Raw genomic sequence first — 18574 nt, 5'->3', positions numbered from 1 at the left:
ATTCAACTTAATCGGATACTTTATTTTTTGGAAGCCAAATTAACCTTTCCCATTCCCTAATTTTCGCCCTCAATCTCTCCTCAGATTTTCCCACAACACACGATTCCATCTCCAAATTTTCTCCCCCATTATTCTCACCAGATTCATTATTCCAATTTTGAATTTCAAACTAATTCTTTCTCTATTCAATCAATTTCAGAGTTTGAAATAGGTAGTCTCTTCATCTTCAACTTTTTTTTTTCATTTTTTAAATATTTTCTTATACTTTATGGATCATCCGTCTTTTAGTATTGGGATTATCCAAATAGTCACAACCAACACTAATCGAATCTTTGATTATGAATATCCTATAACAATGGCTAAGCAAAGTTCTAAGAGGTCAAAAGCTAACAAGGAGGCACATGCAAAAACACCCAAGAAAAGTGGTAGAAAGGTTGCCCCGGCCATATCCAGATCTGCAGTACCAACAGTATGTATTTTTTTTCCTGTAATTTTATGTATTCACATGTTACTATTGGATCCACAACATTCGTTTGAGGTGGAATTTGTTCAAGATATTATGCAACAAGAAAGCGACAGTCTGTAACTATTGAATCATTTTTCTTTACTTACACATTTGATCTTTTTTTATAATGTATCTTCTTCTTTTTTATAGTGACTGCGGTATTTTTTTGTTGTTTTTGTTGAATTTCTAAGCAGTGAAATCAACACCCATCTAATGATTTTCAAAGTGACTATCTTTACACAAGATATGCAACATTGTTATGAAAGTATGGTCTCAACAAGGCCCAGACGGAATATGTTAGCGAGAATAATGATCTACAAGGCCGAAGAGTGACTACACTCCACTAACAGAAGATGATCTTGTTAATGTAGAAAAGATTTTTATATATCGATTCACCGACAATTGTTGATGATCTATTGTTTTAAGATACATTACGTGTTTTTATACAATTATCAAGTATATGATACAAAATTGTTTTCACAAATAACAAATTTTTATTCTTCACACAACATGATACAAATTATATCTTATAAGATTGGTACAAATCACAACAGATGATACTAAATCATTATCATTTACATAATATTATGTATATCATACTTAGGTGCTTTAAACATCTCAAATTAATACGCTTTTATTATTTCATGCCAAAGTTACAAAGATATTAAGTTTCAAATACACGAAATTGATACCAAAATTACTCTAACTTTTTTTAAGGTGATATTAAATTTCCAGAAAATTATTAAGTACATGAAACACAATTGCGTCCACAAATATTAAAATTGTATGTATATGATATATAATATTGGTAAAAAATACAACATTCGATACTTTGTTATTAGTAGATACAAAATTTAGAAGAAGATATTATGTATATGATATATCATTGCTTCAAATGATACCTTTTTTACATGTTGTCTCTTTTAACTTTGGCACACATCGTACAAAGATATTAAGTATCAAATACACAAAATTGATACTAAAATAACTCTAACTTTTTTTAAGCTGATATTAAATTTTTAGAAAATTATTATGTACATGAAACACAATTGCGTCCACAAATATCAAAATTGTATGTATATGATATATAATATTGGTAAAAAATACAACTTTCGATACTCTATTATTAGTAGATACAAAATTTAGAAGAAGATCTTATATATGATATATCATTGATTCAAATGATATCTTTTTTACATGTTGTCTCTTTTAACTTTGGCACACATCGTTACAAAGATATTAAGTATCAGATACACAAAATTAGTTCTAAAATTACTCTAACTTTTTTTAAGTTGATATCAAATTTTCAGAAAATTATTATGTACATGAAACACAATTGCATCCACAAATATTAAAATTGTATGTATATGATATATAATATTGGTAAAAAAATACAACTTTCGATACTCTACTATTAGTAGATACAAATTTTAGAAGAAGATATTATGTATATGATATATAATTGATTCAATTGATACCTCTTTTATATGTTGTCTCTTTTAACTTTGGCACACATCACAACTATTGATACTATTATTCTATACCATACAAAATTTACAAACAATTAAGTATCAGAAACACATCAATGTATACCAAACTAACTTTTTCATAAATTAACAATAAAAAAAATAGCCAGAATTCAAAACATAACATTTTTTCATTTATTGCTTCACAAAATAGTAACCTAAAAGTACTTAATTAAGTATCAAATTTGAGAATTATTAGACATGAAGCATAAAAGTACTTCTAAAAAGCAAGCATCAAGAATCTTTCCACCCTCAACATACACGATTACACCTGTTGTTGCATCGAAGTTTTGTATCTCTTCATCACTTTTTTCCGACGTCTCAATGCATAGAGATACATACTGAATCTCACCTCACGTTTCTTAATTTCTATGTACAATTTCACCCCATATCATTCCGAATACACAATGGAGACGAATTACCTTCAACAATGTATCTAATCTCGATGTTTTTTTTCAATTCATCGATATCCAATTCAGCTGCAATTGCTGAAATAAGATTAATGAACGAAATATTTTCAGATACCACTATCCCATCACTTCTGTATCGCTCGTATCTAACATCACTTTTCCATAATCCAAAATATCTTAACAAGATCGAAATATTCATTACGAAACTTCACAAAATTGCATTCCAAAATTTTTTGAATCAAACTTGTACTGAGTTTTCGAAGAATAGGGAGAAGGTTTCACAATTTGAAATTTAAAATTCACAAAATTGCGTTCCAAATTTTTTTTGAATCAAACTTCTACTGAATTTTCGAAGAACATGGAGAAAGTTTCACAATTTTGAAATTTGAAATTTAAAATTTCTAATTCAGTTAGAGGTTTATGAAAGACTAATTGGTTGAAGGAAGAAAGGTACACGTTAATAGTGGGAGTCAATTTAATTTTGTTTTTAATCCCTTATTTAACGCATTAAACTGATAAGAACAACTTATTAATTTAAGTATCCGTCTGTTATTAATTAAAGTATCCGCCTGCAATATTATGTATCCGAAAGACACTAAAAATAGTAATTTTTGGTAATTTATGAAAGAGTAGGGATAGGAAGTAATTTCTTTCTTATACTATGTGATTTGCATAATTTTTACATATATTTTCCTATTCATCTTACCATATATTTTAGAGAAATTGGGACAACCCAATAGTTTCTTGGCCCAATACCATGAAAAGTTGAATCCCAATTATGTAAGGATGTTTATATAAAGGAAAATTTATACAACTAGGCAAACATAAACTTTATACTTATTCCTTAAAATTCTATTTTAAAATAGGGTTAATTACTCCAAAAGAACATTCGACAAACTTAATTATAAAAAAAAAAACTAGTAATTTTCTTCGTCCTTCTTCTTCGCATTTGTCGTCTTCTTCTCTTTTATATCAAAAGACCAGACACATCAAGAGGATTTCATATCTAAATTTTGAGACTATTTCGAGGTGCTTTTGAGTTGATCAAGATTGAATAGTCAGTGTATACTTCATGTATACTCAATATACACTTCATATATAGTTAAGCTATAACTAGTAATTTGAGTATATCATAATGTATAGTCAGTGTATATTTTTCATGACTTTTGGCAAACTATATTATATAGTCAATGTATACTTCCTATGACTTTTGGCTAATTTTTTTATGTAAATAAAATGTAGCTATATTTGTTGTAAACTAATTATTTTATTGTATATATATATTTGAAACTATCTAAAATAATTATCTAAGAAAGTCATATCACCAAAATTTATGGGCTAACATGCAGGAAAAATGGAAAAAATCACCTAATTCCTGTAAAATAGATCATAAGTGCCCAAAATATGTGCAACAATGGTGAGACTTATAGTAGGGCTCCTCCAACTCCCTACGGAGGGTTTCATAAAGATTTTGTAAAAAAATCATCCAAAAGTCATATCACCACAATATTCATGGGCTAAAATATACAAAAATTGAGAAAATTGCCTAATTTCTCTAAAATGGCTTATAAATGTCCAAATATGTACAAAAAATGGTGAGGCTTCATGTATTGCTCCCCGAACTCCCTACTAAGGGTTCCATAAAGACTTTGCAAAAAATCATCCGAAAGCCATATCACAAAAATATTCATGGGCTAACACACACGAAAAATTGAGAAAACCGCCTAATTCCTGTAAAATGGATGTTGAATGCGTAAAATATGTGCAAAAAATGGTGAGACTTTATATACTGATTTCTCAACTCCCTAAGTCCCTATGGAGGGTTCTGTTAAGGTTTTGCAAAAAAATCGCTCGAAAGTCATATCACCAAAATTATTCATGGGCTAACACACACCAAAAACTAAGAAAATCACCTAATTCCCGTAAAATAGCTCTTTAATGTCCAAAATATGTGTAAAAATGTTAGGCTTCTCGTACGGCTCCCCCACTCCTTACGGGGGATTCCGTATAGATTTTTAAAAAAATCGTCCGGAAGCCATATCTCTAAACTAATAATAGGCTAACACACACGAAAATTTTAGAAAATCACCTAATTTCTATAAAATGATTCCTAAATATTCAAAGTATGTGCAAAATATGGTGAGACTTTACCGACTGCTCCCCCAACTCCCTGTGGATGCCTCCGTAAAGGTTGGCAAAAAAATCGTTTGGAAGCCATATCACCAAAATATTTATGGCCAACATACATGAAAAACATAGAAAATCGCCTAATTCCTGTAAAATAGATCCTAAATGCCCAATATATGTGCAAAAAAAGGTGAGATTTCACATACAACTCCCCCGACTCCCAAAATGGTTTCATGCATGATGCATCGTGTATTAAAACGGTATCATGATGTAATGTATCAGAAAGGTATCATGATACCATCAATTATCGAAGGAATTATTGTTAGCGTTCCAAATCCTGAAATGTCGTATCAAAACTTAAATGGTTAATATATATAGTTGATACACTGCAATAATACTAACTTTGATACTTCATCCATAACCCCCGGTAAACAAAAAGAAAATGAAGTCAATAGGGTAAATAAAAATTATCAGATTTTATTTATGAAATTTTTATAGATTATTTTGTTGTCTTGTTTACAACTTCACAACATATCAATAGTGTAAATTTCGTTAATTAATATGATTGGTTACATTATTGCATTGATTGCTCGCATCAATTAAGGACTTGCATATTTAATAGCAACAATCTAAATTGTATCTTTGATACAATTGCGTCAGAACTCTAATATAAAAAAAGAAAAAAAAAGTAATATTATGTAAATGGCAAAAATCTCACTGAACGACATAATATTCACCTATACTGTAGCCTTTTATGAAATTTCTCTCATAAAAATAGTTGATATGCTTTTTATCCTTAATGATAGGCTTTCATAGAGTTAGTTTCCTAGTGGGCGAAATGCACGTATACTTGATTTTGAAATCAGTATTTGAATCATATTAACATGTCAAGTCTACTCAATTCGAAAAACTTTAAAATAAGCGGTGTTTGAAGTTAAGGTTGAATTTCAGACATTATATCTAAAATTACATTTTCTTAAAGCGTTAAAATATATTTATCTAAAATTAGGCTTTGTTAAAATTAACTTCGGACTGACACGCGTCTAAAGTCATTACAAAGTTATGTGATTTTTTTCTTGGTTAATTCCAAGTTCAATATCAGTATTCAAATAAAATTCTTTGTTTTTTTGTTTGATTAATAAGTATATATGGTCCAAAGCTAATCCGTAATTCAATATCATATTTTGTGGCGGTAAATGGACAGTTTGAGTTGAGTTTTGGACGAGTTGAAATGATTTGTAAAAAAAATGAATTGAATTTTAACCCGCCATATGGACTCATTTTGCCAACACCAATCCTATTGTACATATCTCATGTAGCATTTCATTTAGGGAATTTTTGCAAATAGCCACTAAAACAACTTAGTTAGGTTCCATAACTATAGTTTGCTAATTACGATTCGTAGCTACATGTTAGAGGCAGAGAGATGAGCGAGATTGGGAGAGGGATAAGAGAGGTGAACGATAGATGGCAGAGAGTAGAGAGATGTGAATTGTATTTGTATATCTGGCGAAATATATATGTATATCTATCATATATATGTAACTGATATACATATGTATTTGTATATCTTGCGAGTGGGATTGGAAGAGGCAGGAGAGAGACGAGCGAGAGAGGGCAAAGAGGGAGAGAGACAAATTATATTTGTATATCTGTCATATAATTGTATATGTATATGTATAAGAGAGGAGAGAAAAACGACATAGAGGAAGAGAGGAGAGAGGTGCACATAATTATAGCTAAAAAGAGGTTGCGAGCGGTAATTCACACTATAGCTATATAGCTAATTAACTAGTATATATTTAGTTATCCGCGTAATTTTTCCCCATTCATTTATTTACTTAATTTGACATGTTCTTAATTAGGATATTTTATAACTTGGCCCATTGCTCTTTTTGCTTAAGCCCAATTGTTAATCTTTATGTTCCTATTTTTCTTTTTTTGGCAAAAGTTTTATTTTTCTAGAGAATTATGTTTTTTTCCCTAAAATACAATTCTTGTGATTTTATAAATTTGATTCTTTTGATTCTAAGGCGGAATCTTCTAGGTGAGATACTCTATATAAGCTGTAGAGAGTGTTTTTTTTTTTTTGTTTTTGAGTTTCAGAACCCCTTTTGTTTTTCTGGCATTTTCAGGTGAAATTCATTGGTTTTAGTTCTTGGGATTACTTTTTTTGCTTTATGTAAACTTAAAGTTTTGATTTTTATGTGCTTCTTTGCCTGTTTCTATAGAGTTTGTGTATAAAAAAAATAAATCATTTTTACTAAATTCTTTATCTTTTTTCTGCTTTGTGTCTTGTGGATCAATTTGGGTTTTTTAGTTTAGTAGTTCTTGATGGGTTTATCTGATTTTTGTTTATAAAGTTTTGATTTTTCTGGCATTTTCAAGTGAAATTCTTTGTTTTTGCTCTTGGGGTTACTTTTTTTTTGCTCTATGTAAAGTTAAAAGTTTTGATTTTTATGTGCTTCTTTGCCTGTTTCTATAGAGTTTGTGTTGAAAGAAATCATTTTTACTAAATTCTTGATCTTTTTTCTGCTTTGTGTTATGTGGATCAATTTGGGGTTTTAGGTTTAGTGGTTCTTGTTGGATTTTTTTGTTTGAAAGATTAAAATTTTGATTTTTCTTGTGTTTCCATTGATTTTTGGTGCAGATGGGTTGTTGATTCTGCTGAATTCTTTGTGTGTATGATTGAAGAACCAAAGGAAAGTTGAATCAGGTTAGTGTAGCTTGTGGAAGTTTGATTAGTTTATGAATGTTTGTCTTTGTAGTTCCTTGCTGTATTTTGTGTTTGTGAATTAATGATTGTAGAATCAAAATTACCTATACAATCAATTTGTGTAGATTGTGTAGATTCCCTATGTGAATGATTTTGGATCCTTTTAGGGTTTCCTTTTTTGGGTGAGGGGAGGTGGAGGGTGGTACCAAAGGTGGAACCAGGTTATTTAGTTTATGGGTTCTAATCATAGTTCTTTTTGCTTACCGAGGTCTTACCGGAAACAACCCCTACCTCCTAATGTAGGGGTAAGATTTGCATACACACTACCCTCCCCAAACCCCACTTGTGGGATTATGCTGGTATGTTGTTGTTGGTGGTGGTGGTTCTGGATTAGATTATTTATACATGTTGAATAAAATTTTTAGAGGTTGGCAAAGTAGTTGATTCTTATTTTAGAAAGAAAATCTTTGTTCAAGAAATGTATTAATATTTCAAGTTGACAATGTGTAGTTTCCAGTAAGCAACTTTTTCCACTTTTGGTGGGTTTTATGTTTCTGGAGTTATCCTGCACTTGGAAGAAGTAGGAATTATTGATTCTTCGTCAATCACCTGTTTGAAGAACTTTTAGGAATGATGAATGTTTCTCAATTAAGCTAGTGGGCTAAACAGAAATGTAATTGAATCATGCAGTCATGTGGTGTTTTGCATGGTAGATTATTTATTAGCACTTAGTCATGGAGAAGGAAAGAGTTACGTATCATCTGCCCTTGAGCATGGAAATCACGTGGTGTTTTACATGGTAGGTAAGTTATTAGTACTTAATCACGGGGAAGGAAAGAGTTCACGTAGCATCTGCACTTGAGCACGGAAAGCACATGGTGTTTAGGATGGTAGATAAGTTATTAGCGCTTAATGGAGAAGGAAAGAGTTTATGCAGCATCTGCATTTGAGCATTGTTTCCATGCTTAAGTGTTCTCCCCCTAAATTACATGTAAAATTAGTTATACATGTCTAATGAGCTGTGAGCGTACACTTGCTTTGTATGATAGTGAAGAATGCACTACTTATCAGGAAAGAAAAAAAAGTAGTATTTAAAAGAGTGCAATACTGGATGTTTGCTTAAAAGTGTGGATGCTTAAAGATGAAGACCAATAGAAATAGGTTGAAAGGAGTTAAAAATTTGTATAGTAGATTACAAATGTTAGTTGAGGGAGGAGATTTGATGGTGATTATCATACGCACCGCTGTCATCAATGTTTGAAAGAATTTATGATAAACATAGTTGGTCCTCGAGGAAGTTTCTGAAATTAGATTAGTCATTTTAGTCAAATCTAATTTTATATGTGTGTGTGTTGGTGTGCATGCACCCTCCTGGTGAGAGCCATTATCAATTAACTTTCAGCAAGTCTTTTGTGTAACCTTGCTCTTGGAACGACATTAAATTAACGAAGAATTTGTGGAATAGTTATTTTTTTGTTTCATCGTAAATTAACTAGTTTTAGATGGTGGTCAACCTTCTACAACACTCCTCCTTTATCTGGATATGTGACCAGCAATTTGAGTAAGCTGACAAAAGCAGGGTTTAATATGATTTAAGATGAGTTGGCTTATGGAAATGAGGTAGAAGAGAGACAAGGATGTTTGGTGGAGTGGAAAGGCTAAACCAATAGCTAAGGCTTTTGAATTTGTTAGGACAAACTCGTGGATGGATAATTCTAACTATTTGACATCAGTTATTAAAAACTGTTAGTTGAGTTGTCACAATCGAAGACATGCTCTTATCTTTGGCAGTATTCTTGCGATAGTTTAAACAATATAACAACTACGACTCAATCCCAAGCTAGATTCTTTCACTTATATTTTAATGATTTGAAAATATATGGGATATTGTCGAAGTTTGAATTGCTACATGTTTTGGATTTTTTTATTAAGGTAACCAGTTGGAATGTGGTGTGGAGTGCAAGCATTTATGGAAGTAGGGGTAAGAGTATGGAATTGTGTACGTGTTCCATCTATATATAGGTCTTGTTATTTTTAAATTAACCCTTTTTAGTGTCTTATTTTCTGTGTATGGTATAAGCCATATTGGGGTCATCGGCTGATCATTAAGTCAAGATGGAATAGTTAATGTTTTCAACTTTGTTTTCATGCATTACTAGTATAGGGTCATTCTTTTATATTTGAGAATATTAGAGGCCAGATAAAGTCAAATAAATTAGGTACTTGTGGTCATTTTGTAATTGAACCTTTTGGTAGACAATTTTCTCCTTCCATCCATTTTTACTTGTTCAGTATTGACTTGACACACCCTATAAGGTGCAATACATAGAATGACAATTTACCATATCACCCTTTGAATATAATAAATTTATGTTTTGGAAAATGACTAGTTAATAATAAGCGTAAATTAGGAACTAAGTGATAAATTATATCTTGGTTTTCTAAACTGGACAAGTAAAAGTAGACATCTATTCTTAGTACATGGAATTGGGGCCCTTTGTGGTTTTATAACCACACATGGATTAATCACTAATCAAATCATAGGTTTCATCAAAACTCAACTATGAGAAAGCTTTGGTGTAAAAACTATCATAGAAAAGTTAAGAGTCATCATGTTCATAGCACAAGATTAAGGGAAGATGGTTTAGAAGAAACTCAATCTTTTGAATCCTCCTTTAAAAATCTTGAGTTCGATCTTCTTTTCTCACTATATTTTCCCGAAAAACTGCATCTGGCAGTGTGCGGCCTCCTGTCTGTAACAACATACAAATTTTCTTCTTTTTTCCCCCTTGGAAAACTGTTACTGCTAGTATTTTGGGAGCTGGGAGAGGATTTCTTATGTGGATTATAGCTTGAAAGCGGGGCTTACCTTTTCCACATGGATTTCTCTTCCTTTTTCTACTTCTAGAATGGAGAATGCTATTAAAGCTCATGTGTTATCATTTTCAGAATAAAGTTAAATTTTAGATATCTAAGTTCTGAATATGTATGGACGGTGTTTAGTTTGTTGACTATGTTTGGAAGCCTTCTTTGTGAAGGCAGAGTTGGAAGTTCTTCGATCAATGATACTTTGATTTTGGATAGGTTGAGGTATCTAGTTGGGAAGAATGAGTTTGATTATGTTTGAGGGGAATTTCCTACATTGGATTTTAAGGTAGGAGAGTGCGAGTCTGGTGCAGCATAGTTGGTGGATAAGTGTGTATCAGCTTGAAGGAACTTTTTCTAGTATTTAAAGGACAAAGGGGATAGTGTGCACCATTATTTCTTATTTTATTGAAATTAGTAACAAGTTTTGATCTTGTGTAGTGTCCTGTGAAACTCTTTTTTATCTCTCTCTTGAATACACATTGAAGAAGCTTCTGTACAAGTTCATAGCTGCAATCATTTGTTGCTCATTTCGATTTGACATGTTCCGGAGAATAGCTCTGTAGATCTTGCATGAATGTTTCACCCTAGGTAAATACCTTCTTCAGATTCTACGTATAGGATTAGCAGTGTTATCAAAAGCAAAAAGCGCAAAAAGCTCTAAGGTCTGTTGGGGCTTTAAGCGCAAAGCACAAATAAAGCGTGAGCTTTAGTGCAAAAAGGTGCAAAGGGAGAAAAAATACAAATATATATGTTTTAGTCCAACTGTCCAAGACTAATAATTTATAAGCATGAATGACAAATATATATACAAAGAAATTGAAAAATAATTACTATATATCAACTGTTTAGTGTCGTCTCTTCCGAAGAGGTTCATTAGCAAGGAAAATTATGCCTTAGAACCTTGATGACAACACTGAAGTGCACATTAAGCGAGGCGAAGCGCTTGACATGATTTGAGCCTCACTTCAGGGCTTGAGAGCACCTTGGATAACACTGGGGATTAGGATCTTGTTGTAGATGTTTATGAGAAACTTCTACAGTAGAAAAGAAATGCTTGAAACCCAGTGTTGTCAAAGGCGTGCTTAAGCATTGAAGGCGAGACTCGGAATTGTGTTGAGCGCTTCTCCTCTCTTAATGTGTGCTTTATTAACATCATCAAGGCTCTAAGACATATTTTTCTTTGCCAATAAGTCTCTGCTGAAGAAGCAAACACCAAACAATTTATTTGTTCTTTTTTTCAACTTCTTTGTACGTATGCTTGTCATTCATACTTATGATTGTTAGTCTTGGACTAAACCTCTATATATATATATTTGTATTTTTTCTCCCTTTGCACCTTTTGCGTTAAAGCCAACACTTTATTTGTGCTTAAAGCCTCAACGGACCTTGGAGCTTTTTTGCTTTTGACAACACTGTTGAAACCTTGAATTTGGTCATCTTGAATTAGAACTGATCATTGAACTCGGTCATTCTCTTCCACGGCAGGTGCCATGTATAACCCGGAAACATAATTGTAATTGTACCACTGTCTTTGTTCATTTGTATTGTGTTTCCATTTATGATATATGTCTTTTAAGTATACGTTCAATTTATAAGGCTCTGAATCATGTCAATTAAAGGATTCCATTTCTCTATTTCAGTTTGTGCGACTCTTCGTTGAAGTGAACATGAATCAAGCACATCGATATGGCGAAGCTCAAGTAAGTTGCACATTTCATACATAGTGATTGTACTATTGTTTGTTAAAACTATGCCTTAATCCAAGTTATGCACACAGGATGAAGCTATCGTGACAGGTTTTGAAATACCAAGATCACCTGATGTAAGTTACAACAACGTACATCCTGGAAACGAAGATGATGCACGTGAACCACCAATGGTTCCACCACAGCTGCACACTACCATATTGAACCACTACAGTGTGACTAGGGATCAATCTGCAGAACTGCCATCACCACAGCACGTGGTTCTAAACCATCTCTACCTCGAGGACAGACAAACCCCGGGACCAGTCGTGGCAGTCGGTGTAACATCTCGTTTTCGCTCAAAGTTTGTTACCGTCGTGCTTTACAAACCAGCTGAAAGGAGAGGAGGAAGTACCAACAACACCTGATTGTTCGTTCTGATGGAAGCAATAGATAGAAAGGTAAATACACAACAATTGATCCGCAGGAAATCGTTTATTTCTTCACAGCTGGTTGTGAAAGTAGATAAAATTAGGACCGCGATCATCCTTGGACTTGAACAATCAAAACTAGATCGCGGTTAGTTTCGAAAACTTTACTATTGTAGTATGGTAAAAAATTAGTCATGTGTCTGCTGTTAGTTTTAACTTTGGGAAAGTTTTATTGTTGTGCATTAGACTCTAGCATATGTTTGATAACCTTATCTTCATCATGTGTGATGATGCCCTTTACAATTATATACTCTTCATCCTAAGGAGGTAATCTTTATTCAAATAGTTTGTCAGATTTACTGTTTGGTTTTTCTAGTCGGTATATATAGATTATGCACTAATTATATATAAATTACACATATATATATTATTTATTTGATGGTTATCTATATTTAAGTGGTTAGATGAGCGGCTATTTAGGTTAATTCTCTTAAAAAGAAAAACTAGAATGCTACACTTCAGATTTGAATATCACACAACTTCAAGCAAAAAGAGGTAGGCTTGAGTTGTAAGGAATTTTGGATTATTTAAGTATTTTTCGTGTGTATTAGTTTATGATTTTTTTAAGAATATGACAGACCGACTCTATTTGATCTTAGGGTAACTATGAGTATCCTTTACTAGGTCGTCATGAATGAATTCATAAAATTTGAGCTCAAATAGAGTTGGTCCATACATATTTTCGGAAAATTCATGAATTGATATACACAAAAAGTCGTGATAATCCTGAATTTGTTTTGTGACCCCTAACCTAAAAAAAAAGGCAACATTTGCCTTTGAAAAAACTATGAATATCATTTATTAGGTCGTCATGAATGAATTCATAAAATTTGAGCTCAAACAGAGTTGATCACATATATTTTGAAAATTTCATAGATTAATACACAAAAAGTTTGAAAGAATTCTTCATATTTCATAGCGTAGTAAATTTATTAGTATTAAGATTATGACATCATATTCTATGTTATTGTGACATTTAATATAAGTTAAATGTGCCAGACGTAACTCTCCTTTTTATTCGATACTTAATATAAGAAAATACTTTCTATTGAAATTAACCTCTCATTAAGATGAAGGAATCGCACAAGTCTTCATATCCCTCCATCGTTGTGCAGGCCTAACTTGATTGCCAATATAGTATTCCTTTTGACTTTAAGAAACTTTTTTAAAAGTTTAATTAATAAAATAAAGTAATTAATATGGATTATTCTTAATCAGATGTTTTTATTTTAATTTCTGAAAATTGAATAGATATTATTGAGAGCATCACTCTAAAAAACAAGTCTTGCAATGTGCGAATTAAAATGTAATTGAACTTTAATAAAAATATCTAAGTGAGAAAATAATAAAAATATAAAAGGAAGTACGGTATCTATACGGATAGTTATCGATTAAAAGTCAACAAATACTTTCATTTATTTTATTTAATATATATAAGGCGTTTGGCTCCTTTAAATAAACTCTATTATAATAATGATAATTAAAAAAAAAACATAAGTTTATATTTGCTAAGGACTTTTCCAAGATAAATATCCTTAAAACTAGAATTTCTATTTTATTAAATCTCGTTTTCTAGGCTTATGAGAAAAAGAAAGAAGAAGATATTCACATACTTATATTGATTTCTTGTATGGTCAGTACTCAACTTAATAGTTATTAGTTATTATCAAATAAAATAAACCTTCATCTTGATTTTAACTTTTTTTAATAAAGAACGTGACTTTCTAAGATAATAGTACTATTAGTTGAATGATCATTTGAAAGATTAACTTAATATATAATTAAAAAAAACATTTAGTGAACGTGTGTTTGGTAGAAGCGCAATATTTTCCTGAAAAAATAAGTAATTATTTTTCCAGATGATAGAAGTTAGTAAAAAAATAATATTTAGCTTTGCTACATATCCCATATCAAAATATAATGATAATATATAAATATTAATATTTACACCTAGAGCATTCAATAAAATTAAATTCTTATTAATTAATTTCCCAAATATGAAAAGCCAAGGTCAAAGGTATGTCGAATGTACTTTGTTTGGCTCCGTACATTGATCTCATTTTTTCTAATTGTCAACTCAATTAAATAAATTAAAGTTCAATTATGGATTGTTAATTAATTAATTTGGGAATTAATTCTATGTACCCATCTGATTAATGAGATTCATTATAATCATTCACCATTCAAGATGTGTTTGGTACCAAAGATAATATTTTTAATTTTTTTATATTTAATTGATTATATTTTGAAACTTCAGGTTTCATCTCACAGTGTTTGAATAAATTATATTAAAATATATACTTATGAAATAATATTTTTTGTGTACTTAATTTGATTAACTCTTTATTTATAAAATAAATAAGAAAATTATTTTCGAAAAAATATTTTCTATTACCTAACACACCCTAGAATGATAACCTCCAAAGATGAAGCCAATGTCAAAGGAATGACTAAGGCAGTACAATGCACAAAATATTTCTCGTATTTCTATATGGTTCAAAGAGGGACAACACTCCTAAAGTTTTGATGGAAATAATCTATCACAATGTAATAAATATAAATATGAAAAATTACTTGGATGAGTATCTTTTAATAAATAATTACTGATTTTAGCGATATTTTTTATTTATTATCATTTATAGCAATACTATATTAAAAGTGAATTATGTATGCAATATATATGTATTATAACTATTTAAAAAAATATATATATTATGTTTGTTTGGTAAGAAATTGACACATTGTATTATAAGTGTATTAAAATGTATTATATGTGAATAAAGTAGTATTCTTTGTAATATGTATTAAAACTGAATTAAAAGTGATCAAGTGAAAAAAAAAATTATTGCTATAAATGGTAAATATTTTTTTAATATGATATATTTATATTTATGTAAGTTTCCCTAAAATAAATATTAGTGATTATATTAACAACTTAAATTTGTAAGTTAAATGAAAACTATTTTATTATTATTTTCACGGCTGGAAAGTGTGATCAATATAGAGTCAAAGGAGTAGGAATGATTATTGTGCTTATCTTGGCTCTTGATAAACTTGTAATTTGCCTTATACATTGTACTTACAATTGTACCTTATCTTAAACCAAATAAAAATGACATTAATGATTGCAATTTGCATGAGCTCAATATTGACCAGGTAAACAACAACTAACTAATAAAGTTTATCATCGATTATTATTGGGAAATTCTTTAAACCAAAAAATAAAAATAGAAATGATAAGTCAGACTAATGATAACTAATTAGAATTGTGTACCATCTTCATTATGTAATCATGCATCTAACTCTTACTTTTGAATATTGTAACTTTTATTATATTTTCATGTTCGGATCAATTTACACACATACTGTGATTAATTCTATGAGATATCTATTACCTTCAATCAGCAACAAATATCAAGTAACTCTATTCACCAAAGTTATGACAGATGCAAAAAATCTAGTATTTTTTGTTGTATTTGTTATCATTAGCATGAAAATAAACTAGAAAAAGTTTGAAGAAAGATGGATTCAGAATTTTAACTTTGTGTGTTAGATATTTTACTGATCATATAGTTCATTTGATTTCCTCAATTTAGAAAATATTATTATTTTTCAATATAAAACATGTGAATCGAAACTACTGAGTTCTATTGAAGGGTTGTATGTTCAAACACTTTTAATCAACCCAAACATTTATTTGTGTAAAATTGGAGAAAGTGTTTTCCTGCGTACCGAACACATTCTAACTCAACAATAATAACTATTAGCTAAGTAATCATTTGATAAATTAACTCGATATTTAGTAATGATGAACCTTTGGGATATACGATAAGTACAAACACTATTCATAATCAGATGCGGCAAAATGTATTCTACTAATTAAATTAAACAAATTTTCTATACTAATTGTGACCATTCATAATCTCCATTGGTTACTTTTAACACCTATATAAACACATCTAAACTTGTCACAACTTATTAAACACATCAAACAAATCCTTAATTACTCACAAATCTTCCTTGATTACCATTTTAATCACTTTTTTCTTTTTGTCTAAAATGGGTGATATTGAAGGATCACCAGGAAGTTCAATGCATGGTGTTACTGGTAGAGAACCAGTTCTTGCATTTTCGGTTGCTTCACCAATTGTACCAACTGATACAACAGCCAATTTTAAAGTCCCTGTTGATTCTGAACATAAGGCTAAAGTTTTTAAATTTTATTCGTTTTCGAAACCTCATGGCCTAACGTTTCAACTCTCATGGATTTCATTTTTTACTTGTTTCGTATCGACTTTTGGTGCAGCCCCTTTAGTCCCTATTATTAGGGACAATCTTAATTTAACTAAAATGGATGTTGGTAATGCTGGAGTTGCCTCTGTTTCGGGTAGTATCTTGTCTAGGCTCGCGATGGGCGCGATATGTGACATGTTAGGTCCTAGATATGGTTGCGCGTTTCTCATAATGTTATCAGCCCCAACTGTTTTTTGTATGTCTTTTGTGTCATCGGCTGGAGGGTACGTTGCTGTGAGGTTTATGATTGGGTTTTCACTAGCAACGTTTGTGTCATGTCAGTATTGGATGAGTACGATGTTTAATAGTCAAATTATTGGACTTGTTAATGGGACAGCTGCTGGATGGGGGAATATGGGTGGTGGTGCTACTCAACTTATTATGCCTTTGCTCTACGATATAATACGTAGAGCAGGGGCAACCCCGTTTACTGCTTGGAGAATTGCATTTTTTATTCCTGGATGGCTTCATGTTATTATGGGAATTTTAGTTTTAAATCTTGGACAAGATTTACCTGATGGTAACCTCGCTTCTTTACAGAAGAAAGGGAATGTTTCTAAAGATAAATTTTCAAAGGTCAGTGACATCGTCATATCAAAATTCAAAAATATCGTTAACATTTACGTTTACCTAACATTTGTTATCTGTATTTTTTCATAGATATTGTGGTATGCTGCAACAAATTACAGGACATGGATCTTTGTTCTGCTCTATGGATACTCGATGGGAGTTGAGTTGACTACAGATAACGTGATTGCTGAGTATTTCTTCGATAGGTTTGATTTGTTTCCCTATACTTTACATTATACGAACCTCAATAGTAAGAATATTGAATCAATTTTTCTGAAATTTTTTGTGTAGATTTGATTTGAAGCTTCATACAGCTGGAATCATCGCTGCAACGTTTGGTATGGCTAACTTATTAGCGCGACCATTTGGAGGATGGTCATCGGATTTTGCAGCTAAACGTTTCGGGATGAGAGGCAGATTATGGACATTATGGATTTTACAAACACTTGGTGGTGTGTTCTGTTTTCTTCTTGGAAGGGCTAATACACTTCCTCTGGCTATTACTTGGATGATCATATTTTCAATAGGTGCACAAGCAGCATGTGGTGCAACGTTTGGAATTATTCCCTTTATTTCGCGAAGATCATTAGGTATATTATCTGGTATGACAGGAGCTGGAGGGAATTTTGGTTCGGGATTGACACAACTACTGTTTTTCACGAGCACAAAGTACTCGACAGCCACAGGAATAACGTACATGGGGATCATGATCATCGCGTGTACACTTCCAGTATCGTTAGTTCATTTTCCACAATGGGGTAGTATGTTTTTGCCTCCATCTAAAGATCCTATTAAGGGTACTGAAGAACATTATTTCACTTCTGAGTATACTGAGGATGAGAAGCAAAAGGGGATGCACCAAAACAGCATCAAGTTCGCCGAGAATAGCCGATCGGAGCGTGGAAAGCGAGTGGGTTCAGCACCTACTCCACCTAACGTAACGCCAAATCGTGTGTGATGGGAAAAAAACTTACTTGTACTTGATGTTTGCATCAATGTAATAAACGTGTCTTGTCGTTTGTAGATGAGCCTTCATTTTGTATGTATGGTTAAATAGTATGCATTCTCGCTTCAAATAACTTGTAAACATCGGGAGCGAATAAAAATTTACATATTGGTTTCTTGGTTATGTTTGTATGTACATTATATTTGAATATTCCAGGAGTCCATGGTTTGTTGGTTTCTTCAAAATAAAAACACTCAATTTTAATTTATTAATAACATTTTGGAACATTATTTTTATATTATATAGTTGCCGTAAAATATTTTTCTCCGATGGGTGTTCAGAAGTTATTTAATGCTTTATTTTGATTTCCTACTGTTCCATTAGAATAATAAAGGGAAAATAACGCGACTGAACATTGTACTGTTATCTTATCTGCA

The 18574-nt window shown here is 31.4% G+C and overlaps 2 protein-coding genes across 8 annotated transcripts; both read left to right on the top strand.

The window, feature by feature from the left end:
• Nucleotides 1-6505: 6505 nt before the first annotated feature.
• On the top strand, nucleotides 6506-12627 carry LOC125843719 (SNF1-related protein kinase regulatory subunit beta-3-like). 7 transcript variants are annotated; one of them, XM_049522903.1, is made up of 5 exons: nucleotides 6506-6615; nucleotides 7219-7284; nucleotides 9217-9265; nucleotides 11793-11852; nucleotides 11930-12627. In XM_049522903.1, the coding sequence occupies exons 3-5, from the start codon at nucleotides 9230-9232 to the stop codon at nucleotides 12263-12265; spliced, it is 432 nt and encodes a 143-aa protein (XP_049378860.1). In that variant the 5' UTR covers nucleotides 6506-6615; nucleotides 7219-7284; nucleotides 9217-9229; the 3' UTR covers nucleotides 12266-12627. The 7 variants fall into 7 exon arrangements, with proteins under 7 accessions (XP_049378860.1, XP_049378859.1, XP_049378863.1 ...); XM_049522902.1 differs by having other exon boundaries at nucleotides 9217-9283; XM_049522904.1 differs by having other exon boundaries at nucleotides 6612-6703.
• Nucleotides 12628-16374: 3747 nt separating this feature from the next.
• LOC125843679 (high-affinity nitrate transporter 2.1-like) lies at nucleotides 16375-18177 on the top strand. The gene is made up of 3 exons (XM_049522850.1): nucleotides 16375-17197; nucleotides 17282-17397; nucleotides 17483-18177. The coding sequence occupies exons 1-3, from the start codon at nucleotides 16388-16390 to the stop codon at nucleotides 18147-18149; spliced, it is 1593 nt and encodes a 530-aa protein (XP_049378807.1). The 5' UTR covers nucleotides 16375-16387; the 3' UTR covers nucleotides 18150-18177.
• The last annotated feature ends 397 nt before the right edge of the window (nucleotides 18178-18574 follow it).

Source organism: Solanum stenotomum, chromosome 11 (genome assembly GCF_019186545.1).
Source record: "Solanum stenotomum isolate F172 chromosome 11, ASM1918654v1, whole genome shotgun sequence".
Classification (NCBI taxonomy): domain Eukaryota; kingdom Viridiplantae; phylum Streptophyta; class Magnoliopsida; order Solanales; family Solanaceae; genus Solanum; species Solanum stenotomum.
This window is presented reverse-complemented; position numbering and strand designations above follow the sequence as displayed.

What these genes read in the sequence shown, in the direction of transcription:
- LOC125843719 (XM_049522902.1), top strand. Translation starts at nt 9,230, where the DNA reads ATGTGGTGTGGAGTGCAAGCATTTATGGAAGTAGGGGTAAGAGTATGG. An exon ending in GGGTAAGAGTATGGAATTGT is followed by an intron (nt 9,284 to 11,792) that starts GTACGTGTTCCA and finishes TCTCTATTTCAG; the next exon opens with TTTGTGCGACTCTTCGTTGA. An exon ending in ATCGATATGGCGAAGCTCAA is followed by an intron (nt 11,853 to 11,929) that starts GTAAGTTGCACA and finishes TTATGCACACAG; the next exon opens with GATGAAGCTATCGTGACAGG.
- LOC125843679 (XM_049522850.1), top strand. Translation starts at nt 16,388, where the DNA reads ATGGGTGATATTGAAGGATCACCAGGAAGTTCAATGCATGGTGTTACT. An exon ending in CTAAAGATAAATTTTCAAAG is followed by an intron (nt 17,198 to 17,281) that starts GTCAGTGACATC and finishes ATTTTTTCATAG; the next exon opens with ATATTGTGGTATGCTGCAAC. An exon ending in GCTGAGTATTTCTTCGATAG is followed by an intron (nt 17,398 to 17,482) that starts GTTTGATTTGTT and finishes TTTTTTGTGTAG; the next exon opens with ATTTGATTTGAAGCTTCATA.